Source organism: Balaenoptera borealis (genome assembly GCF_965194805.1).
Source record: "Balaenoptera borealis genome assembly, chromosome: 18".
In the NCBI taxonomy this organism is placed as follows: Eukaryota; Metazoa; Chordata; class Mammalia; order Artiodactyla; family Balaenopteridae; genus Balaenoptera; species Balaenoptera borealis.
The window spans coordinates 31,520,900-31,547,877 of NC_138877.1; the positions used below are offsets into that span (position 1 = coordinate 31,520,900).

At 34.6% G+C, this 26,978-nt stretch overlaps 1 protein-coding gene across 2 annotated transcripts in view; it reads left to right on the top strand.

Annotated features, from left to right (window-relative positions):
- The window catches only part of PCDH17 (protocadherin 17), a 110,105-nt gene extending 93,535 nt beyond the window's left edge, over window positions 1-16,570 (top strand). For both annotated transcript variants that reach the window (XM_082365294.1, XM_082365293.1), the window contains one exon: window positions 11,860-16,570. In XM_082365294.1, coding sequence (XP_082221420.1) covers window positions 11,860-12,542 — 683 coding nt within the window. In that variant the 3' untranslated portion in view covers window positions 12,543-16,570. The remainder of the gene's footprint in view (window positions 1-11,859) is intronic.
- The last annotated feature ends 10,408 nt before the right edge of the window (window positions 16,571-26,978 follow it).

Below are 26,978 nucleotides of genomic sequence, written 5' to 3' on the forward strand. Positions count from 1 at the left end.
GTATTTCTGATGTATCTGTGAAGAGGAAGGTGATCTCCACGTCTTACTCCTCCACCATCTTGAAGGTCTCCCCCCTACACTGGTCATTTTGGGAATCACTATTGTCATCTGGCTTTGGGAGAGGGGAAAGGGAGTGTCAGAACTACATCTCTGCCATTTACTTTCAGTCTCAAAGTAACTGAACATTGTGGGCTATTTGCTTAACAGTATATTGGCCCCTCTATATTTCTACCTCCCCTCCATGAATCATGTGAATAAATTTGTAAAACACAAAGCAGACCTTGGGAAAACAAGAATATTTCTTCAGACTCAGCTCCCACCCTCATCTATACTCTAGTACAATAATCCAGGTCATTTTAGAAGTGAATAAATGCAGAATATACCCACAGCCTTTCTAACTCTCCTTGGCATGCCCTTGGTTTTTTGCCCTGAGAAGTCTTCAAAGAGATCTCCTTCTAGAATACTAGATCAGAAGGGGTGCCAATGTCCTCCATTAAATATCCTCTACTCTTCTCCTTCTCCCAATCTTTGGTCCCTAAGGATGAGATGGGAACAGTATAGTCACACTTAACTCCATCACCCTTAATGCTCCACAACACTTGGGCTACAAGCTTCATATTTCATTAAGCAATGACTTTCAGACATTTTCTAATTGATGTCGATATATGGTAAACCAGAACTTGTGTGTGTGTGTGTGTGTGTGTGTGTGTGTGTCTGCGTGTGTGTGTGTGTTATCAAATTGAAACAAAGCTTTTATAAGCAATCTTGCCTTTACTCTCTATTTTTCTACCTTTGTCTATTTCACTTAAAAAAAATTTAGTTACAACCAGAAAATTGATTTCAAGATCTATTGATGAGTCTCTACCATGGTTTAGAAAATCACATCATCCTACTACCATAGAGCAAGAAGGTTCATAGTTTAGCTCTAATTAGAACAAACTCTACCGTATAATAGACCAGCAGATTTAGATCTTGGTTTGTATATGAGGTTTAAGGAAATTTTTAAAAATCATTCTTAAAAATCCTCAACACCTGGCTTTCACAGATATTATCTTGCTAAAAGAGGGAAAATAAAAGTATTAAGATCCAGCTTGAGACTCAAAATATCTATCCCAAGTCAGAGGTCTACAAACTTTTTCTTAAAGGTCCAGATGGTAAATATTTTAGGCTTTGTAGGCCATACAATCTCTTTTGCAGAGATTCACTTCTGCCCTTGTATCATGAACATAGCCATAGACAATATGTAAAAAAATGACTGACTGTGGCCCCGTGTTCTAATAAAACTTCATTTAACAAAATAGGTGGTAATTTGTCTATTATTGTTCTAAATAAAATTATCTTATTTTTTCTCTCATAACAGTATATTCTCCAGGAGTTGTTGCACATGTAGATGTATTTCTGATGTATTTGTGGGGAGGAAGGTGATCCCCACGTCTTACTCCTCCACCATTTTGAAGGTCTCTCCTCAGTTTATTTTTTAATTATTGTAATATAAGTAATTTTTGTAAGAATTATTTATGGAAAAGTATAGTTTCATATATTTTTCCCACAGCTTTAAATCTTGAAAGAAAATATCTTTTGTATTACTTATTTCTTTAAAAAAATTACGTTTTTAAAAATACTCATCTGAGCAAGACACCCATCTGTTCTTTTGGAACCATGTCCATCAAATTTAAGGTAACTTAACTGAAACTTTAGATCTATCTCTAGAGTAGAGTTCTATGAAGTTAATTAATAGATTTTGGAGACCAGAACATCATTAAAATATAATAATATTAAAATCTTTTTAAAAAATCCATCTTCTGGGACTCCCAAATCCTATTGGCAAGCATTGATTAGTAAATAATAAGTAAGAGAGGATTAGTTGCATCTGAATTAACTCTGTTTTCTGAGAATGCTAAAAATGATACTGATTTTGTTTACTTGTCTCTAGCAATTGAAAACAAACAAGTGCTAGAAACAGGGTGAACAGTAGGATTTAAACTAGTAAATAGAAATACATCCCAACAGAGATCAGAGAGCAGGCAGGAGAGAAAAACTAGTAAGACGATCTTGCTTCCTTCTTACAAAGATTTCAGCTTAATAGGCATGTTTTCATTGACCTTTCTTAAGAAGTACCACTTTGCTAGGAGAATGACTTGAATTTTAGATGTATTCACCCATGTCATCAAAAATGGTGTCATTATTAGAGATGGGGTTAGCTTACACAGGCGATAAAAGCACAAGGAAAACATCTCCTCCATAGTAGTATGTTTAAATAGTTTTGGGTCTGAAACTCACAGTATTATTTAAGTCGCTAGAATTTTAAATTTGTCCTTGTAAACCAAACAGTTTTTACTAACTACTGCATGCCAGAGCATAGGTTTCTCACTGTATACAAATCAGGCTTTCTTGGAAGCTGCATTAACCCTTTCAAGAATCTAAAATTACAAGGACTTATTAATTAATTCATATGTTGATGGTAGCTGTCAGATAAACCATAAAATACAGAGGCAACTACCTTAAAACAAAAGAGAGAAACTGGCACATTTGACCCAACAATGCAGTAGAATCAAAAAAAAAAAAAAAAGGCCAAAAGGAGAAACCTAGGAGAGATGAAAGAAACTTAATAGTTGCTGAGGTGTAGGTTTTTCAGAATACTCACTGTTTTCATAATTTAAAATTATAAAGAGATGATTATTTAAACATAGATTTTAATTTCAATAACAGTGTCCCTGGTTTACAAAATTCCCTTAAGGGGAAAATATTCTGACCTCCATGTTTCAGTGGATATATGTCAAGTAGGATTTATTTATTTTATTGAAAATGGTACCCTAAATAATAAATAGAGAACTTCAGAATTTTATATAAATATAGTATTTAACAGACAGATCTGATGTTATTTTAAATACTGTGTATCTCATAGCAAAAGAGAGCTATTATGTATAATTTTGTTTAGGCCCTGGGATCATTCTGAAAACTGACGCTACACTCTCATAAATGAATTGAGTAATTTGTAAGGGGTGGTCATTCTTATTATAGATTACCAATAGTATTTGATATCATTTAAATTTCATCTTCCTTTATATCAATGGTAGCATTCTGTTCAAATTCAGAAGTGTGACTATTGAGTGTATTCTCAAGTAATAGAGCATGTAAGAATATACCAGGACCTCAGAGTCTTGATCCTCCAGGGGCATAAGGAACTTGATGAGGCAAACAGATTAAAAAATAAGAGTCAGGGAGCAACGCTAGAGTATATAATGCAATTGGAAAATTTTGGCATAATCTTTGTCCAAAATAGAAGTGAGTATTTTGGAGAACATTTTCAGGAATTTTCATTAATTATTTATTCTTCTTGAGATCCAGAATAAATTTTGAAAGTTTTCTGAGATTCAACATCTATCTACCTTATTTGTGACCATGTTCCTTGCCTTGTAGGAGTGTTTATTACTTCTCTTCTAGATACATATAATGATCTTTTTTCTTCCAGACCTTCCCTCTTCTGGCCTTCTAGAATCCTTTAATCTTTCTGATACGTGATCATATGCAATCTTATGGTTGGTTAATAATAATAGCAAATCTGAGAAAGCAGGAAGGGAGATAACATAGATATAGGAAGAAAAAAATAGTTTTCTAATGCAGAACTATAAAATTCAGGATTTATATTGTTAATATACAATATCAGTTGAATCAACATACATTAAGTCTTTCTTTAGTTTAGGAGAAGTGGAGTGAGATACAAGCAGAATGGAGTAGGACTGGAATTGGAATGATGGTGCCAGAGCCATAACATGTCCTTTGTGCTCTGTTGGAGATAATCCTGGTCGGAGCCAAAACGCTAGATACCTGTAACAGCAGTAATGCTGATTTGAATACTACTTGCTCTGTGGCCAAGCAGTTTTTTAGGCTCATAAATGTTGTTCAGTACTGCTCAGTCAAGCTCCTAAGTATTTCAAGAATCTTCTGAGATGTATAATAAATTGCTCAAATACCCATATTAGTGTTCCATTACCTGTTAAACTAAAGTCGGTCTTTTATTCAGAGCCTTTCCATTTTCTTTTACATTCTAGCCAGTTTTTCCCATGTTACTTTATTTTTAGGCATTGCAATATACGTCTTTTGACCTACAAATCTGCTCTCTTATCACCCTGTGAAACACATTTCTGTGTGGTAATCATTTCACTTTCTAATCTCTTTACCTAGATCACCCTATCCCTGCTCTCCACTGTCTGTTGAAACCCTGATCATCTCTTGAATTGCAAATCAAGCACCACTTCTTCTAAAAAGCCTTTCACAATATTACTTTCTACACTTTTCTCTGTATTTCTGTTGTTTGACATTCATATAACATAGTTCAAAATGTAACTAATCATGAATTATTTCTCCTATGGTGGTTTCAAATCAAGTTTCTAGTTTCTAATGAAACTGTAAATTCCTTGGTAAAGAAATACAGCCTTCCAGACTGGAGAATTTTAGAGGTGGGTAAACATGGGTTCATTTACCACAAACCTTTACTTGACACAACACCTGTTCCACAACATTCTTTCGAAGATGCCTTTGCTTGAAAACTTCCAATTCACAAAGTTGATGTTTAGTTCATTCTTACCTTATGAATGATTGAGTATAATTCCTTTAACTGCTGACTTACACACATCTACTACTCCCAATGAATTTGAGCTGTCTTTACTCTGGTGGGACATTTGAGTTATATTGTTTTTCCTTGAGAGGTTATGTCAGAGTCCTTTTCTCAAATAAACAAAAATAAAAACAGAAACAAAAACTTGTTCCATTTAGTATAGAATTGAGTTTCAGAGCCAGTTCTTCTGAGGGTACCTGTTAAGAAAGAGATGGCCCTATTTATCTGTGCCTTCACTTCTAAGCATCTGCTACTGCCCCAGGTGATGGCTGCACCGACAGTATGAGATTGGGGAAGGGTGGCAGCTAAATTTTGAATGTTAATTTCAGAACACTGTGCCACAGGACACAATTATATTTGTGCCATAGGTTCCCAATGCATGGTTTAGATTCTCACTTTTTCTTTTTTTTTTCTGGTGCTTCCGTATCAGATTTCCTTATATCCTTTTGCTTTCATTCCTTAACATATGTTTCCATTTAATTTCATTTTTCTTCATCTCAGAGTATTATCTGTGGTTGTCAGTACTTATGCCAGAAAATTCATTCTGGTAGACCTATTATTATGTCCAAAGGGTCACAAACACTTGAAACCATCCCCGAAGGTGTGCAGGTGCACTGAATAGTAAGTGCAAATGCTCCCAGCACTCCAAATACCCAGCTGCAATTGGATTCAGTTGAATGTGATATAGGCCAGTGGTTTCTGGTGTCTGAATGAAGTTGTGGCGATACATTCAGAAGCGTTGTGTGATGTAGTTGCGCGCCAGAGGATTGGTATTTCAAAGCTGCCATGGTTTGACTATCTGATAGCATTATAATAACCTCCTCTTCAAAATGTGCTCTCTGCCTATTAAAAGCAGATAGAATGGCATTTCACAGCTGAGGTAAATTCCGGAAGCCAGATCAGCAGTACATACACCTAAAAATATATACATTTCTCTCATAGTATTTTTATTACATGAACTATGTTTCTAAATTCTGATTTCTTATGACCAATTATTAGGAAATATTTTAAGTTCCTGGAGTCCAGTAGCCAATGTTTTATCATTATATCACTGCCAACACGTGAATAAGCATCCTCATGAAATGAGCAAATGAGCATATTGTAACAAGTTACGTGATCTTACATTAAAAAATATAAGAAGCAAAAACATATCCCACATCTGTGTATTTGTATATCAGTTATTTGATTAGTAGAACAGCCTAGATCACTGTGCACAAGTGAGAAGCATGGGAAATACAAGGCAATAGATGAAAGATCACTTGGCTAAATAAAGTGATTGTACTCTGATGCCACATTTTCCCTTACCCTTCTCTTTTCTTCCCTGAATAAGGGATACACCAAGATTATTAAAAATTGTGCTAAAATTAAGCCTAGCTGTCATATGAATACTAGCAGAAGAAAAAGCGTGTGATAAAATTATAATATTAGGATACTTGTTTCTTTTTTTTTCCCCAACACAGAGAAAGACGTTTTGAGACAACTTTCCTATGCTGTCTCTAGAAGTAATATTGAAAGTGAAGTTTTTACCCCCTCATAGTCAGATAGAGTGAAATCAGAAGGTTTATTTTTAACTAATATGCTAGTAAATGAGAAATAGAAATCAAAAATGGGAATAATTTGAATGAATATAGATTGTTAAAGTGTCATTTATATGGAATGACTCACCCTATCATCATAACAAGTGTAGGGGGTTTATAGGATGGTAAAGGGAAGTAAGTGAATAATCATCAACATTGCCAAAAAAGGAGAGAACTGTTTATGGCAGAAAACTGTCAGTTTGCAGGATGTTATGAATTATGTCAATTTAATGAAAGAAACATTTTATTAGAGGTTTGTTGGACTGTATTCTGATGAGATTTCTATTTTAGTATTGGTGTTTTTATCTCTGATATGTTAGAATATATTTGGATTAATTGTAATTTGCTGTGCTCATAGGGAAGTGTGTGTACATGTGTAAAATTGTGTGTTTGGGTGTGCACTGAAGAAAGAAAAAGGCAGTGAAGCAAGCTGTGGTTACATCATTAAAACCTTTCAGTAGAAAACTGGTATACACGAACTGTCAGTCTAAGGTCTTGGCTTGTCATTGTTTACTGGTAGATAATCTGTGATGGGCGTCAACTTTAAGTTCTGTAGAGTTAATCTCCAGAACATTTGGGCCAGCCATAAATATAGATGGGTGTCAGCTCTCTGCTTTCCCAGACAGCTAATTAGGTGTTATGAAAGCTTACATTGGTGAAAGAAGGTAAAGTAGAAATACAAAAGAAAAGTGAGAACAAATAAAAAATGAACTTCATTTATAGAGCTATCTACTTGGAAACAACTCCAATTTTAAGGTGCTGTTAGAAACAGGAGCAACCACCACACTAACAGAAGAGGACTATTCCTATTTAAAGCTATTTACAGAGCTGAAATAAAACCATTTTGTTGACAGTCATAAAGCACAGAAAACTCTCTCAAATAGCCTTCCCCACAGCCACAGCAATTTAGAATTTCCTCACTAATGTTCTGATTAATGGATTTTGGTTTTCAGATTTCTATGACACAGACATTTATTTCTTCATTATAAAAATTAAATCAGATGCATATCTGAAACTCTTATTCTAGAAATAATATGCATGTTTTCAGATGTACAGATATGTGGGCTCTGGAGGAAACAGGCAATGAAACTAAGGGGAGGAAATCCTTTTATGTTTTCTAATATTTCCCTAAGTGTTAACAAATTAGTTTCTAAGTATCTCTCTTTGGGTTATGTGGTATAGTACTTTGAAGACAGGGAAAATAAGCTTATCTTTTGATTTGTGATAAATTCCTTCCTGAGAGTGAGACAGATTGTAGTAAAGAGATAGATTTACTCTAAAGAAATTTCGTGACCTGGCTCCTCAAACCAGCTCCTCGAACTGTGTTTCCTCTGCAGTGAACAGTTCCGAGTCACAACACGCAAGGGTTTTCCCCGACTTTTACCAAAATAACTATGTTCAGTAGAGGCCCCTTAATCTTTGTTAATCTTTGATGATTTAAATAGTGTTTTGACTTCAAATTTTAATCTTCTACATTGTAATTATTGGCACCTCTTACCCATCTTGAAATGGCTGTGTACTCTTCATGATGCAGTGACATTACAAGGTTAAAATCACATTGTGGACATTAAGTTCTGGTAACCTTTGTGGAAGATCGCTAAAATCCAATAATTTGGGAACAGATAATTTGATGTTTTACCTAAATATTTTTTTCCTCATATATATGTAACTTTCACAATGCCTGTTCCTTTGAAGGTATATTTTGGCAAAAAATGTTTGCTTGCCTAATATCTTTAAGTTATTAAACAGTTTAATCTAGGTTAGAAAAAGAGAGAGAGCTTTCAGATTTGTAGGCTAATATGAATTTGCAGATTTCATACATCTTTATGTCTAAATCAACTTGAATTATATAAAATTCTAAAATCAGTAGTCAAGTTGTTTATCCAGTCAGAGGTTTCACACTCATAGTTGAAGAGCACAGGGAAAGATTAAAAGGTTGTTTATTGGTGATTTTAAATAAAAGATTTATACATACATGTAAATTATATACAAGGTTTCGTATTTATAAATATATATATATATATGTTGTATGTATATCTGCTATCTTTATATTACAAATATATAACTTTCCTGTGTGTTTTATTCATTCATCTGTATTTCTCTTATGGTAGTTACTGATTTTTAATTTTCAGGAATGCATTGGACATGCATTTGAGTTTTTAAATTGTGTTTGGACTATTTCCTGGAGAAACCTCAATTTTATTACACACATGCAAATAAAGATCTATACGTGTGTGTGTGTGTGTGTGTGTGTGCATGTATAGTTTATGGTGGCAGCTGAACTGCAAGTACTTACAGTAATTTGAGTGACTATATCTTTTGAAAAAGATCATATAAATTAAGATGCAAAATTGAACTAATTAAGATGACTGTGTTTAGATCCCTCCCCTTGGGAGCTTGTATAATAGTCAGATGTGACTATAGTAGTATAGAAAATGATTCTTAATGTTAAACAAGTATTTAAATTTCTGATTGTCACATGATCCTTCAGAGAATTATACACTTAAAAGATTAGACACTGTAAACCTTCTCTATAGACAGAACTGCCCAGATTTCTAGCTGTCGGACTTCAGAGTTGTTTTCACTTTGCAATATAAATATGCCTATCACTCAGTTTCTCTCATCTATATACCATTTGGATTATCCCATCTTTCTTGGCAAGGGGTGCATTCTGTGAAATGGTTATCATGTTATACTAAGGAAAGGACAAAAATGAGGGTAAATAATTTCTTTGTAATCCCAGATTGGTCCAGAAGAAAAAATGAATCTTGGATCAAGCATCTCTAAATTTGTTTTCTGTCCAGGATCCCTAAATTTGTTTTTTGATACAAATATCTAATCTATGAAAATAGTGGCTGTCTGTGTAATTTGCTTCTTTTTCATTTTCATAGTTCATAATTCAACATATCTGTTCCGGGATTCGTTTTCCCTAAGGTACAGAAAGAAGCTATTATCTACCTTTATAGTCCTAGGGCTTGAGAAAATCCTCCACACTATTATTCTATATTATAGACACTTAGTTTATTGAGTGGATTTTTAAAAATATAATAGAAAGTGTGCATAGCAGAAATCCTCCCAATATGACTCCCCTTCCCTTAAGCCCCTCCTCCCTCACTCCTCCCTCACTCCTTCGCTCTCTCCCCTCACTTTGGTTTCTTTCTTCCCTCTCTTTTTCTTTCATTTTTTCCAAGTTGTCTATTTTGTTGGTCTAGCTAGTCATTCATTATGTACTACCTATGTCTCTTTTATGTGTCTACCTAGTCATCTATTTATTTATGTAACTTCAGAAATAATTCTACTCTCTCAAAAATTCTTATTTGACCCTTGGCAGTTGTAGTTCATTTTATGTTCTTAGTTTCTGCAGCTTGTACAAAAGGGTCCATTTGATTTTCTTCACTGTCTGTGAACTGCTGCTGTCAAAATTACAGTCAAATCACAAGGTGAACAGCATATAATGTGTTGTAATCAATACTCAAAATTTGCTCCCTAGTATGTGACATGAAGTGAAGTAAAAAAAGCTGTAGAGTTTCAGTAGTGAAGTGCAAACAATCATTTTATGTTGATGGTTTCAAATTCAAGGTCGAGTTATACTTTCATAAATCTGCATTATTCTGTCCTGTTCACTCTATTCTTAAATTCATATTGAATTCATTCAAAGCTGGGCTATCGAAGTTGCTGAAATTGAGGCCAGTCAATATTGAAAATAAAATTATGTTAGTGTCTTTCAAAGAGAGTGTATGAGTTGTAAATGAAGTTTTTAAAAATCACAAACCTAAAAGATACACAAATATTACCAAGTGAAACAGATAGTAAAGTTTTCTACTGTATTTTTGAAGGATAAAATTAGTTGAATGAAATGATATGTATTATTTTTTTCTGACACAGGCATAATATTGAAGATTCACTTTCAGAATAGGTAATGAAAACAGATACCTGATATTAAATTTTTCTGATATCCTGTTGTTTAAATTCTGCTCTACTTTAAATCTGCACAGGGAGGCCTCTAGAAAATTTTAAATGCCTAGATTCTTCTGCTTCTCTTTGTGTCCATCTGTCTGACAACCTTTCAAATCATAGACAGTATTTGAGTCTGTGAGTAGATAGTTCAGTTTGAGACTACATTTCAGCATTCTTGCCTGCATTACATAATAAACTTAACATATTTTATTCACTCCTAGGTAAATATATGTTTAAAAGAAAGACAAAATTAAAATAGAGACAAGCCACCTAGATACTTCTTTTTAACATTTCAAGTGTGAATAATGATACATGCTATGAAATACCGCAGAATTTTTGTTCTGTCAAAACACCATTTTGATTCTTTTCTAAAAGAGTTTAGTTTCATAGGAAATTATTCTATCCTAAAACCTTTTGAGATAAATTAAGGTGTGGTTTATTTTTTTTTTTTCTTTTTGGATAAGGAATTTTTTGTGTGTTTGAAGTACAAACTCAGATTTTGTATATGACTTTGAAAAGTAATTGTATAAATTTATCAGTGCTATTAAATTTGCTGCTTTTTCCCTTGCACACAGGACACTATACATTATGGAGATCCTCTCACATCAATTAAATGGCAATCCCAAGGGTTCCCAAATGAGTAGGGAATTCTATTCCCATCACATAGAGTTAAACGGTAAATATCCTCTCCTGAAAAAAAGGTCCCTGATTTAAAAAGGATCATTAAACATAAGGAAGACAACGATTTGTAGATGAAAGGGACAACTGGGAAGATGTAGTTCAAAGTTATCTTTTAAAATATTGAGTTCATGGACATATGCAGCTGTTGTCATAATGAGGGAATTTTCTTTCATATTTTCTTGTTCAGCATCTTTGAAATAGTGATCGTTAAACAGTACTTTATTTAGATTATCTGCATGCTTATCACAAAAGAGAGAAGCAAAAATTCTCACAGAAATCATTATCATTTAGAATTGAAATCATGATTTGTCATTCATTCTGAACTATATCTGTTGACAAAATACATTTTCACCTACTTACACCAAAAACAAAAAGCTGAAGTGAAGAAAACTGATTACATGATCCATACGCAAATCTACTACAATAGGAATGTGCAGTTTTTGTCAAGCTTATTCATAACATGCTCGGATAGAAAATTCCATTTGCTACTCTTCAGTAGGAAAAGTAGGCTTTAAAGGAAAACTTTATTTCATGACTGTCACCAAAATAACAATTACAAGCAAAATAAGGATAAAACATAAAAAAAAAAATAGCAGCTTAAGACTTGTTATGGAAGTTTGTGATTCAGTTTTTACGCTGTTATTTGATTTGAAAAATTAAACCTGTTAATCCTTTTTGAAGTTCCCTGTTTCCAGGATGGGTTATACAGAACAAAGACTAACTGATATCCCCAGGAGATTAGTTTACAGTGATACTCTACTGAGAATGATTCTCCAGTGGCCACTTTTTACTTCTTCCCAGGCTATGGGAATTCGTTAATACCTAGAGAATAGACTTAAATAAAACCATTGTCTCAACCAGCAGGTTTATGCAACCATCCTGAAATGTTTTAATTATTGTTTTCTTTTCCTTTTAAATTTAGAGACCAGAGGTCAAGCAAACCCAGGGAGAGCTGATCTCAGCCTTTGTAAAATTGTAAAGGCAACCCTAATGATTGGATTTGCTGTCCTTTCTTTTGTTTTGCAGAACCGGAAGAGTGTGTTAATTGCACAGATGAATGCCGAGTGCTTGGTCATTCTGACAGGTGTTGGATGCCACAGTTCCCTGCAACCAATCAGGCTGAAAATGCAGATTACCGCACAAATCTCTTTGTACCCACAGTTGAAGCTAATGTTGAGACTGAGACTTACGAAACTGTGAATCCCACTGGGAAAAAGACTTTTTGTACATTTGGAAAAGACAAGCGAGAGCACACGATTCTCATCGCCAATGTGAAACCTTATTTAAAAGCCAAACGTGCCCTGAGCCCTCTCCTCCAAGAGGTCCCCTCAGCATCAAGCAGCCCAACCAAGGCATGCATCGAGCCTTGCACCTCAACGAAAGGCTCCCTGGATGGTTGCGAAGCAAAGCCAGGAGCTCTGGCCGAGGCGAGCAACCAGTACTTGCCCACTGACAGTCAGTATCTGTCCCCCAGCAAGCAACCGAGAGACCCTCCCTTCCTGGCTTCTGAGCAGATGGCAAGGGTCTTCGCAGATGTGCATTCGAGAGCCAGCCGGGATTCCAGTGAGATGGGCGCTGTCCTGGAGCAGCTTGACCACTCCAACAGGGATCTGGCCAGAGAGCCGGTGGATGCAGAGGAAGTCGTGAGAGAAATTGACAAGCTTCTGCAGGACTGCCGGGGAAATGACCCTGTGGCTGTGAGAAAGTGAAAAAAAAAAAGCATTGGCATTTTCTTGTCTCTTCTGTTGATTTAAAGATGACTCCTCCTGGTGAAAACCCCATTTTACAGGGATAAAGAAAGACCGATGCTGCTTTAAGGCTTTTAATGAACATCTGAAGTGCCCACAAGTATGTTCTTTACACTGCTGTTTCTTTTTCAGAAATAACAATGGCTTTGTTTTGACCAAACTTATATTAGGACAGAATTAACGATGTTCAAAGAGGAAAGAAAAACAGAGAAGAAAAAGGAGAGAAGAAAAAGGAGGATGAGGAGGCGAGTTACCTTGTGACAATCTGTAAGGAAGGTATGCAGTGTGAGAATGGAAGCTTTTTTCTCATTTCCCTAAGACTGTCCTCCGTGATTTATTCTGACGTAACTGTTTACCTATAAACCCCATACAAAGCAGGGTCATAATTTGTGATCTGTGGTAGAATTTCTAGCAGTCACCACAGGCTTCTACTGAAAGTCCTGAAAAGACCTTGCAGTAGTCCAAGCTACACCAAACATTAACACATATTTGTGGTAAACATTTCTGTATAAAGTTACCTGCCATACGTACAAACACAGAAAACATTCCATATCATTAGTCAAAAAAAATTAAAAACTGAGTCATCTGTAAAACACCTCATGTCGTATAAAAGTTAAATGTAAAAAGGTATAGTCCATTTTGTCCTGCACACACATAGACTAATTCACTTCATGAAAGGAGAAGAAAATTTAAAGGTTTAAAATGCCTCTTTAGCATTTTAGTGTCCAACAAACATATAAATAATGATGGATATGTTTTAAATTTGACCTAGAAAAGTTCTGAAAAATAGTTACCATTGAGTGATGATATTCAGAGACAGTTAACATGAATGATATGTTTTATTCATTTGTGGACACTAAAATAGCTCAGGAAAGCGAAAATGTCTTAGACATACACAAATCACATGACCATTTAAATGTGCAAATGTAAGAAGATTCAATGTGTTTACATCAAATGACATATTTTTATTGATTTATTGCAGATTCAGTGCATATGAGCCAAATTGTTGAGTGTATAAGAGCTATATTGTGTATTTTATTAAATTAATATATAGTTGTGTTGCAAAAATATTTGGGCTTATATTGTAAATGGCAAGTGTTGCCTTGGTAGCTGTCGAACTCTATGAGTTTTGTTTTTTCCTGCTTCCATTTCCCCATGGAGTGTTGGAAGCAGTGCCTCAGAGCAAAGTCTCTTGTTTAATGTAGAGTCTACCAAGTACTACAGTACATAATCTGTTCAAAATGTGTTTGAGTGAGCTGATGGAGCTAACTGAAAGGTCAAAAAATACATCCGTCAGTCATGGTTATGTGCAAGTCCTTCGTGGAAGCTTTTATTAAAGTCATGCTAAATCACAAGAATTACATTTGTACCAATACCTGAAACTTCTTCATGTTTTTTCAATAGCATACAGCTGCTGCCTATGTAGATATCATATTGTTGATTGGTTCTCAAAAGTATCTTAAGTGGTTCAAGATGTGTGTTCCCATTATATTTCAAAACCATGCAAAATGCTTTAATGCATGTGTGGTACCAGCACTGGTTACTTGCATTGTGTAGTGTTTTACAAGAAGTCTGGGTCTTAACAAAAAGTTTGCCTTTTTTTCAGTGCTCTTCTGCCTCTTTTTATTGGTGTCCCTTGAGAACAATACACCTTCTATTCCTTCATTTTGTTGCACCTTTCCTTGTGACATTTAGCATGTTTCAAACTTACTTCCATATGAGGCTAGGAAACCTCAAATTTCAGGAATTGGGGAAAAATAAAATTAGCACTTGCAGAAGTAGCAGTAGATGGGAAAATGCCTTGATTGACATTTTCTTTCAGCGTTTAAAAATTTTTGCATTTTACAGCTTCATGACAAACAGTTTCCAGCCCATACCTTAGAAAATGTGGTGCTGAGTTAAAGGCTGTTTGTGCACGGGAGCAGAAAAATGCATTATTTGCAAACTGGTGGAGAATTCTGTGCCTTCTTTCCTGGCCACCAAGCCAGTGTAGAAACAACATAAATGTCATAAAATCCTTATATTAAAAATAAAAAAACAAAACAAAAACAAACACTGAAGTGAATTCAGCTTTGTAATTTTAAACCTCAAAAAATCCAACTGAAAATATTTCCATCAAATGCTGTCAAGATTTTAGACTGTACCTTGTTTGCAAAACTGCTTTGAAAGGGAAGAATGGACAACTCCCATCAGCCTTATTCTCTTGAGAACTGTATTTGGTTCCCAGTAACAGCCTTTCCAAAGCTCTACTCTTGGTTTTTATTATTTGTAAATGTTTAAGTCAGAAAAGAAGGGATCTTGTACATGTGAAACCTAATTGACTCTCTATATTTTGAACAATTTATGTATATGAAATGTGTTGTCTCTGTTATATGATGTTATTTTTTGCCAGGAGACTACAGGTTTATTTAGCTTGATAGCTGAAATTTGATGGAAAACTGATTTCCATTTAGTCTTACCAAGTGTTGCCTCTCTCTTACTAGACAGATAGCCAAGTAGTAAAATCTAAGGCAGTATGTAAATGAAATCAACAAAGAGAGTAGGATTTATTTTTAAAACGTTCTTAATGCTGAGTAACCAGTTGTTCAATTTATTATATGCGTCTGAAGACATTAAAACACTATCAGATTTTAAGAATTGGTTGTGCCAATGTGTGAGGGATTACCTTTAGGGTCTCTGTCACCAGTGATTTACTAGTGTTAGCTGTTTAACACATTATCTGTATTTAGTAGTGATTATTTATTTACAAGTTGGTGGTAATTCAGCAGTCAAGACTCTAAGCTTTTATAGTTGAGTTGAGGGAATCTTGCTTGTATTCATTTAGCTGGCAACTGCCTTTACCACAGACCTCTGGTGCTCAGCTTCCATGGAAGTCTATGAGATACCAAAATTACTCCTTTGGGGAGCAACTTGCTCTAAGGGGTGATGCATGATCAAACAGTGATATTTCAAGGGGCTTTTATCACAATTCAGAATGTGAAAAAATTATCTTAATTCACATCCTCCAATTACTAACCCCTCAAAAAAATCCCACACATTCAAAATGAATCATAATATTGAATACTTTGTCTTTTAGGTCCTTAAATAACTGAAGTCAAGCACAGAAAAAGAATTTATAGAAATTTTCATAAGAAAGTTAAAGTTCTAAAAATTGTTTACTGATGAACTAAAAAAAAATCAGTAACAAAACAATTTTTTCATTAAATGTTAATGATGAAAGATCTCTTCATCAAAATTAAAAGTAGTGAGAATCAGTTAGTTATACCTATACCAAAGTAAACATTAAAGAGACATATCATGCAATTTCAAAGAATGCTTTCATATTATTTCTTAACCTGACATACTTATCCTTACTGCAGGCAATATGCAAATATTGGCTCCCTACTCCATAAATTAATTGAATTCCTGTTTGGAAAATTGACTTGTTTTGTTTTTTCTAAATTAGCTGAGATCTTGTAAAACATGACTTCCCTTTAAAGGATCTAGGTACTGCTCAATTTAAAAAATGACACCATAAAAAAAGTCATGTAGTAATAGAGCAGTATGCTTTATTACCACCAGGTTAAAAGCTGTTTGTTGCCTAATTGACTAGAAGTTGCTGAGGTCAACAAGTAGACTGAGGTTTGGCATAATATATGCCCACTCATTACTGCCTAATTATATTCTTTTGACAACACACAGCGTTTATCGGTGCACTAATTCAAATGAGAGTTTTGGCTATCAAGATGTGTTGATTCGAAACATAATTGAATGAGACCTGAATAAAGTCTGACTTTCCTGGCCCCAGTGTTTTGCAGGTTGGCTATTCCCATGTATCAGCCCCATCACTCCATAAGGTTCTTAGCTGCACCAAGTGATTGGTGAACAAGAATAACAACAACAAAGCAGCATACATTGTATGGATTTATCTCAACGCTATTGTTTAATGGCTGTGTTTAATGTGACCTATCTGGAAAATGAGGACTCCGAATAAAAAGCTATTACTAATAGTGGCGTTGCCTTCCCTTGAATTCATTAATACACTGCGTATCTCAGGGACCCTGATCATAATTATCTTGGAAAGCAACTGTGGCATCACAACTGTTTGTGCTCTAGTTCTTTATTTGCCAGTAAAATAAACTTTTGGAAAAATTTATTTAACAATATTGTCACTAGGTCCTCAGTGGGAATGGGTTACCTGGCTTTCAGATAGCTTAGATAAGTTGGTTAGTCAGATAATTACCATGGAGTCATAGCCTAATGATACTAGTGGCTTTTCATATTTATGATTGGTTTGAAGATAATTTGGTACAAGATCCTAAACGACTTCGGAAAAATAATTTTTAAAAGACCTCTCATAAGCTTACATGACTAATGAAACCACATTTTGTAAATGGCATTTTAAAGTAAGTACATGTTTATTGTGGCATCTTACAATAATAAGCCTCTCTTTCTACCCATTCAACAAACGTTTATTGAATTCCTACTGTGTATTTTCCCTGGGCTATTATGCCCAGGAGTAAACAAGGAATGGTGCCTGGGTCACAGTCTGGAGGGAGAAACAAAGAGGTAAGTTCTAATACACATTACTCTTGCTTGTTTGCATTTTCCCTCAGCTACTCCACACATCCCATATCTCTGCCATCTCACACTCAGTGAGCTGCATCTCCTAAATTACAAACCAACATAATATTCTGCCCCTGTTGATCTTTTTTCTTTCAATTTTACTTTTCTTCTGACAACATAAATTAAATCAAGAAGAGTGCATTGCTTTTCCATATTTAAGAAGATCTTTATGGTTTAGACTTATTGGGATATACTAAATGGCTTATCTATTTTTATTTTGCTCATTTATTTGTTAACATGTCTTTCTTTTTCATTGAGCACCACTGAGGTGTCAGGTGGCGTTCAAGGATCCCAAGGGACAAAGAACTAAGCCAATTACATTTTATCCTCAGAGAATTTATAGCTTGTGCCTAGGTGATATATGCTAACATAGAAATTGACCTTATATTGCCTGGATACTGTTACCTTTTTATAGCAAAAATAATTTAACTTTTAAGAAGAGAAAAACCATATGCCTAACATGACATTCATTGCTTTCAGGTGTGAGAATCAAACAAGCTGTTAATTGACTCACCTGACCCATCTGACCAGGACTGAGAGATTAGGGAGTCATGCAAATGAACAACCCTACCTGGCCAGGCTGCAATGAGGATGAAGTCATGAGTAGAACATGTATCACAGGCTTACTCCATGTCAGTGAGCTATTAAATCCCCTCAAATTTGGTATTTTTAAAAATAGATATGCTCAAAAATACAATTATTTGACAATAACAGAGAACAGTCATTTGTAGGATATGAAGAGAACAGATTCTCAAACATCACTCTAGCATCAATACAGCACAAAGAAATAGATCATTAAGTTGGTGGACCATCTTCAAACTCTTTATTAGATCCTTTTGGAGATGGTTGCACATGGTTCACCAAGGAAATATATCATTTTCTGTTCATGTTAGACATTAATAATTCTGGATAATCCACTGTACACTAGGGATTAAATTCTCAATATTTATAAAAGAGGGTGCGACTTCTTTCATTGTTCCCCCTTTTTAATATTTCAGAAAGTTATCAAAAAGTAACTTCGTTTTTTCAAACTATTTTAGATGTTAATGAGTATCTTATGTACAAAGATTGATTAAAGGAGGGAAAATTTTAGTGAGATTTTACAAATTTTGTATCACACAGGCTGACCTCCCCCATTAGATGGAATAAGTGTTCTATTTTTGGTCTTACAAATGAAACATTTCACTTTGAGAGGAACAACTTATAAGTGATCTATAGCATCCTAATGAACTATACTTTGATTATGATATATATTTCAAAATCTAGTTTCCTGAAGTTACAATACTCAGTCAAATTACTTCATAATACTTTTCAAAGATTGTCAAAAAACAAACAGAACCAAGTTTGGATCCCTCTTTTTGTTCAACTTACACAGATTATCATGATATTTTGTATAAAATATTGGTGTTCAACACTACTTATATAAAAATTGTTCTTATTTCCCTAAGGGTTTATAGCATCAGGCAGGCCAAATAAAAGAATAATTACACAAGCCTAAATTAATACTGATAAATTATCTTTATAGAGAATTTTCCAATTCCCAGAGAACTTTCACAAATTTACAAGGCATTACAGAATTAAGGATTCTGAAGCTCAAGGAGGTCAATGGACTTATCCAAAAGCAATGAGCTTGGAAGCCTTAAGCCCACACTTGAACTTAATGACCAGTTCTTCTATTTGTTCCAGATTTTGTGAATTCTGCAATCTTGCCCTATCTAATATCTTGCCTCTCTAATATATTAAATTTATCATCCCTAAAACATTAAATTATGTCAATAATGTGCCTTCCCCTTTAAATTGACTGTCACATCATATAATTTAGATCCCCTCTATGTTAATAGTTCATAACAACATTAAATAATTTGAAAATAGAGAATAGGGATTGTAGTCTCCAAGAAAAAGAAAAGACATCACAAGAATTGAGCCTCTCTTAAGATTGTCCTCAATTTTTTACTGTCATTTATAAAAATGTTTCACAGCATTGATGGTATGATCTCCAAAATATTCTGAAACAATATTATGGAAGATTTGTTTTTCCATGAAGTTGGTATATTCTCATCTGGAAGAAATCCATAGACTTTATTTAATTCCTTTATATTATGAAATTTTGTATATATTAAATTAATAAGATTATTAATTGGCTTCTTAGAAATAATTACATAAACTCTAATAATATTGAAAGGACATTTAAATATTACATTCGTATATATATATGGATTCATATGCACATATAGAGGTGTGAGAGTCAAATCATTTCAAAAGCCAGTATCACAGAATAAAAGACAGAATTTGAGTAGTAACAATGTGGCTAAGGGATGAAAAACATGTTGTTTTATTTATGACTTACCTCATCCTCATTTGATAAAATATTATACCACTGCCGTCTTCAATGATCTGATGAAAAAGAGAGAGAGCAATTGCTATCATTTTCAGGCTGGTTAACCAAAAGTGAAGTGTTCTGATCCTTCCTGAATTTTGCTTACTCATACATTTTTAAATATCTCTCTTTCCAATATACAGAAAACCAACCTGACTTTCAAGAGGTCCAGAAATAAATTTTAATGTACCTTTAGCACTATTTTATGTTTTGAAAATTTAACTTCAAATAGATGATATGAGATATTCATTCATTCATTTTATTGATCGGTTGAATATCTCAACACTATCTCTTTAGCAATATTAAATCATATTTTGATATTATTCCTCCTTACTTTTGCAGTTGAAAGACAATGTCTTCAATACAATAATTTGCTTTGACGTAAGATTTTTGAATTTTTATTTTATTCTTTCCATTATAAATCAGATTTTTACATATATCTTTATAGTATTAATTTTTATAATATTATCTACAGTCTTGCATGTGACTAGTCTCTTATTCTCATCTTAATTTCATAATTTTATCTCAACATCACTATTATATAGTCTTTCTCATCTATTTGTTTTTCTATTAGATATGTTCATATAGATATCAGTATATAAGTATTTTCCATGTGTCTTCATATTTATGGATCAATTATGGAGGTAGTGATGTTTCACCCAATAGTCTCATCAAAATGTTCTAACTGCTTTTATTAACCTATAGGAAAATTAGCCATTTTTTAGATGTAACCTACATGGAGCGTTAAAATTGACAAAATGCATAATAGAATGTAACAGTATAAACAGTGGTAAATAAGTTAGGATGCAGGGTCTTAGTTAAAATCTTTATGCAAGAGTGCCTAGCTACTTCATTGAAAAGTTGAAAAAGTGAAAGAAAGTGAATTATCTTACTCTATTATTAGTAATTCCTATCTGTTAAGAAATTCTCATTTTAAAAGCTCATCATGTGAAATGTTTGGCTTTGACTGAAGATAAGAAAAGACCCTTACTTCTGAGATGTGCTTATGATTTCTCAATCTGCCTTTTTTCCGCAAACACCTCGAAAATTCAACTATTGTACATATTTCATCATTTCTTTCATTTTGGATAACTACTAAAATTTAATCTGTGTTCATAATGCAAAGGAGAAAAGGAAATAAATGAATGGGTCAGAAGTGGCCTCTCTGGTGATTTTCCTTCCCGAGAATGTGACATTTCAATTCAATTCAACATTAATTTATGGAGCATGTATAGTGTTTTTGAATACAATGGAGCATACAGATATTAACAAAATGCAGTCTCTGTCTCTATAAAATTTAAAATATACTGGGGAATGAAGTTATTTACACAAACACAGTTTGTAGTTGGTACTATGAAAGAAGTACAAGTTGCAGTGGGTAAAAAATGAGAGTGAAAGAGAGAGAGAGCAAGTACTTTCAGCAGAGGAAGTGAGAGGTGGGGAGGGAATCAGTGACAGCTTCTTGGAGAAGGCAGCATTTGAATTGAGCATTTAAGGTGGGACAGGATTTTGGCAGCAGAGATGTACAGGAAATGCATTCTGAAAGGAGAGAGAGGCAGCGTGAAACATTTAAATAAAGTCAAAGTATTTTCTGATTAGAAAACTAGAAAGGATTGGGAAGGTGGGTTAGGTCAAGATGGGGATTGCACTGAATGCTGAGTTTATGACGTGTCATGTGAATTTCTATTCCAAGGAAGAAGAAACTTGAGGATACCTGAATTAGGCTCACCAGCTGGGAGAGCTCTGTGAAAGGCTTGCCAAGCTGAATGTGAATTCGGAAAATAACACTAAGACAGCTTGCCGCTGCCTGGTGATCCATTCTTTATAAGATGCTGCCTAATAGCACCTTGTTCTTGGGTTGGGTCCAACCATCTAGGGGCAATGCCAACTTTGCTGAATCTTGCAATTCTCAGCTTCAAGCCCTCAGCAGAGTATTTATGTGTATGTTTCCAACTTCCCAGAAATAATTCTTCCTTTGAAATCTGTAATCATGTTTGAAGCTTTAGGAGGCAAAGAGAGACAAAAGAGAAAGGCGAAGACCAAGAGCATGGATGATTTTCATCCCATGGAAAAGTGGCTTTTTAACATTCCCAGATTTTCCAGTCTGGTATCTGTGTGAATTCTGTTAGGCAGAATAATTCTATTTCTAAATATTTTTGTCTGAGTCCACTCATCCAGGGCCCTCCAGGCTGATATAGGTGTACTATCTTAATGCTTCTATAATGTTCCATGCATATCAGAGAGGAGATTTAAATTATTGATTATTTAGGCACTGAAATAAGGAATAGTGGCCTTAGATTAGTGGTTCCCAGCTGGCGGCAGTTGTGCCCCCCAGGGATATTTGGCAGTATATAGAGGCAATTTGGGTTGTTAAGAGGTGGGGGAGTTGGGTTGCTACTGGCATCTGTAGCAACTAAACATCCTGCAGTGCACAATACAGTGCTCCCCCCAACTAACAAAGATTTATTTTGTCAAAAATATCACTAATGTCCAGGTTGAGAAATTCTGCCTTAGAAAGGAGGTGTTTAGGGAAAGAGCAGTGAACAACATTAGGTTTTGGGTAATGGACATTGACCATTAAATGGATTGACATGTTTTCTTCCTGAGTTTTGAGAGGAGTTCTGGAAATTCTCCTAAATTACTTAGCATAAGGACTTATTTCCAATTTCTTGTGGGTATATTCTGCTCTGGAGATTGGCAGGCCAGTGTCTCTTGCAGGAGTATTATCTCATACTCTAATCGGTACCAGTAACACATATATTGGAAGAATCTCCATGGAATGGAAAGGTGTTGCTTGGGATGGCTGTTTACTCCTTCTGAAGCAGTTGAAAGCTGATTTCCTAAGAAGGGAAGGTAAAACAAAATTCCCCAGCTGTAAAGGGAGGGAAGAGTCTGCCTCTGGGACTATCTCAGTGGAATAAGAGGTCAAATGATATGATCAATTTATCTTTCAACCTCAAGTCACCTGTCCTTAACGTGTATGTGAAATCTGTCACTCCTATGACATTAGGACTATGTGGGGCCAGGTATTAAAAAACGTGATGGTGGTAGGAGGTGTCAGATCAAGGAATAGCAATGTTTAAACAGAAGCTAGGTGACCATGAATATATCTGGATGCTGTAGAATGAATGCCTCTATTGATTTCTTAAACATCTTTCTACCCGAATCTTTCAGAGTAATATGTGGAATGCCAAAAAATTTCAGATTGACTTTCTAAATGAGGTGAGGGGAAGGTGAGTGCAAATGGTTTCTTAAAAGTTTTATTTCTCTTGACACATATTCTGTTTTACCATCTGTAAGGCAGGGTGGGTGGTTCCAATGCACATTTCATGAATTTGAACTTGAAATGACTCTGGTTTAAAAATAATAATGGTAATGTATTAAAAGGGTGACAGGAACTCCAGTGGCAAAGTTGAAAGTCTGCACATTGACAGGATAATTAATATAAACAGTAGTTACCATAGCCAATCCACAGTTGAGATTTTATTTGGTACAACTTGGCTAAATATGCACTAAGTGTGTTAAAACTAAAGTTAGTATACACTGTAGTGAATGCTAGTGTTACTAACAGTCCAGGAACATGTTGAAAAGCACTCGGGGGGTGAAAGAGAAAACCATAGCCTCAACCTCTGAGGTGTTCTTTCCAGTGAGACTCAGTCACCCCCCAGCACATACAGAAACTTGCTGGGTTTTATTTATGCTGGAATCTTTCTATATTAAAAAGCAATATAATCACTGAAATACCACTACTGTTCAAGTTAACTTACCTTCTAATGGTTTATTTGCATAGTGGAATTTGCATTTTATTTCACAGCAAATGTTATGACTCCACCTGCCCTATTTTAGATGAAATACCAAAACAAGAGAGAAATAGAAACAGTTAAAGAAAAGAATGAATATAAGAAACTTCTCACCCACCCATCCTCACTTAGCAATACCGAACCCAGCAGTCCGGAGAGCATGAAAGACCCCGATGCTTTCGACCCTCATGACTAGTGCACTGACTTTCTGTTTCGATCTTCTCTCTTCCTTTGTCTTTACAGTGCTTGCAGTTCAATAAAGGTAATTTCCACAGGTGATATTGAGCCCTACAAAGTTCATTATGAGGGTATATTCATTTTGGGAAATGTAAAAGACAAGTGAGACATAGAATGTCTTACCAACCTTCAACATCACTCCTGCTTTTCTGACTGTTATTGGCCTCAGACAGATGGGGGTGCTAATTGTAGATCACAACCTAATGTAACAAAGCACTGCTTTCTGACCTCCTTCTGTGATCAAGAGCATGAAACTTGGCGATATACTTTCCTTTTTCATTGAAGCACATGCATCATTATATACATGCATTTTCTTTGGGGGCTTCAAGGTTCAAATCCTAGGGTGACGGCTGCCATTTTAAAGGTGACTTATTACAGTCATTTAAAGAGTCCCCTAACAGATGGCTAGGACTTTGTTTCCCAGGAAACACTAACAGGTTACAAGTCACAACGGTTTTTAATCATTTCAACCAACTTATACACATCTGTCAATCACCCTATTTGGTAAAGTTAATAATGCAGCAATCTGAGGTTGCAAAATGATGCATTTTGCATCCATCAAAATGTGTGCAAGAGTAACTTCTAAAGTAATTGTAAGGAATAAATGAGATAAGACATAAAAAGCTTAGAAGCATTTTGACACATAGAAAACTCTCAATGAATGCTATCCATTATTGCAAATGGACTCATCTGAGCAATACAAATCTATCTACACATAGCCACAATACATCATTGCAAAATCTTGTTGAAGGTCATTGTCAGACAGACAATTCTAAGCACAACAAAGCACAACAAAGCAACAATAATAACAAAACCATTCAAAGGTTTACTCAGTTTATTGTAGTTTCCCAGTCATCACCAACAACTCTTCCTTGCACATTAATAGCTGATAAGTCATTTAAGCACTTACCTCTATTTTACCAGAAACTGGGATGCCTTTACCTTGTTTGCCGCTAGCTTGTAAAAGTATGTAATCCATGGTCAAATGCTTCTCAGTAAAGTTAAACAAGTGGCAGCTGGCACCATACAGCTCTGTTATAATGAAAACATGAGGTGGCTGCCATTACACAGTCCTGCACTAATGAGAACAGTAGGAGTCTAGCATTACAATGGTCTAATGAAAACAGGAAATGGCTGGCATTAAATTGGTATAATAGAAACAGGGGGTGGCTAGCATTACACTGGTGGAATAAATAAATTAAGAGATGTCAGACCTCCCCAATCTCATCTCCATTATATATGACCACGGTACCCACAATTTAGACTAGATCTATTCAAAGTCAACCAGTGTTGGATGAAAACAAGATTTTTTCATACTGTGCTTCAAAAGTTTCTTTTATTTCAATTTTTGTTTCCCTTAGGCTGAAGCAAGCATGATGTAAAATAACAATATAATTTACACTAAACTCTTTTTTTCCCCTAAATTCAAAAAAAAAAAAAAAAAGAAAACAACATTATTTCCAACTCCAGAAGAAGATTGGCTGGAATAAGAGCCAGCAATTCAAAAAGAGTTTCTAATTTGGTCCTTGCCTTTTCCTCTCCTTTCTCTGTTAAGTATCCAATGGTGACTAAATACTCAGAGTGGCATAAAACAAACTAAAAAGGAACACAGAAAGGAAATAAAATGCTGCAGAGAAAAAAATTAAGCACAAAATCAATCGTTTAACTAATGGACTTTTTTCTCTGAACAAAAGGTCAACGTTTCTCATATATTGTTTTTTTTTTTTTTAAACTTATTAGTATAGACTTTTGTGTATACTTCTCAGACAATAGATTTACAAGAATATTATATTTTATTGTAACTCACAGAGCCAGCTGTATCTGATTCACCGTGGTCTTTTTAATCTGGCTGAAAACAGTGCAATTTGGCACAGTTCAAGGTCAAGGTCAGTACATTAATCTCTCTATCACTCAGTAGCTCCAACTCCCATTTAAAAAAAACAAAAAAACAAAAAACCTACATCAGTAACTTTATTTTTTTTACATTAAAATTTTATTTATTTATTTATTTACAAATGACTTCAAACAAGAACAATGCTAAAACTACTTCCATGGAAAGGGTCATGTTTCTGAAGGCTTATATACACTGACGGCTTTATTTTTCCAACGTAGAAAACAGACAGGAACATTCTGGTGAGGTCACCAGATGATAAAACAGCAGTATGATTCAAATAAGGTGAAAATACTGATAATCAAATAAAACTTTTTAATCCAGTTTTACACACTGACATTTAATTTTTTGTGCTCCACAGTTTTTATTAGTCTTCTCTAAGATGATTGAATTAGCTTAATGAACACATCCACATTCATGAATACATTTCTGTCTAATACATACTAAAGAAGAAAGTGGAAGGGGAAAAAAATCTTATGCTATTCCTATCACATTTTTACATTTGTGTAAGATTAAATCTCTCTTCTTGAATGTGCTTTCTTAAGAAATGACCAAAATTGAGATTATTAAATTTTGAATAAGGAATCATGGACAAAATGTCAATTAAAATTCCTTATTCATTTTTTTTCAAAGAGGTAGAATTTATTAGCCTAAAAGAAGGGATTTCTCTTACATGTTTAACGCCAGAATTAAATTTATGATGGGCTGAACGCTAATATATATGTTGCACAAAATCTGTTGCTGGGCTTGCATGGGATTCACAGACATGGCTTAATCGAGACACAAAGTGATGTGTGCCGTGCATTCAAAATTAGCATCTGGCCCAGGGCCACTCAATTTGGCATACTAAGAACTGATTCTATCCTCTGCCAAGTTTCTGCAGGGACTAGACTCACTGAATTCTGAATCACAGCCTCTAATTTTCCCTTCAACAGACTCTCTTTGAATTGTGGGACCAGAGAAACTTGCAAGTGAACATAAAAATTAAATGTGAAATATAGAACTCTCCAAAGAAAAATATTCTTGATAAAAGATGGATATAGAACATGAAATATTTCCAATTACTCACTTGTAATGTGGACCACTTACTAGCCAGCTCACCCTCCATTCAATGTATTTGTTTCTTACACAAACAGAGAGCACGCTATAGGCTGCCCATTCTGCCAAACTCCAAAGAAATACTTAAGAGCTTATGAATTTGGCATATCATAAATTTACTTGACAGGTCTCATCATATAGTAGGCCGTATTTTTATTAGCCAACTTTGTGGAATAAATGGCACTTTGCCTTAATATCAAACTAACCGATTCTGTCATGGTTGACATCTTTATTACATTATTAAATACATCAGTCAATACCAGCTGGTTTAATTGAGTCTTGCTTTGTAACTCAGATAGTTGTTAAAACTATGGATCTTTTATCAAAGTCAAGTCAGCATGCAGAAAAGACTATTGTTGTAATGGAATTTTAGAAAAATATGTATCATT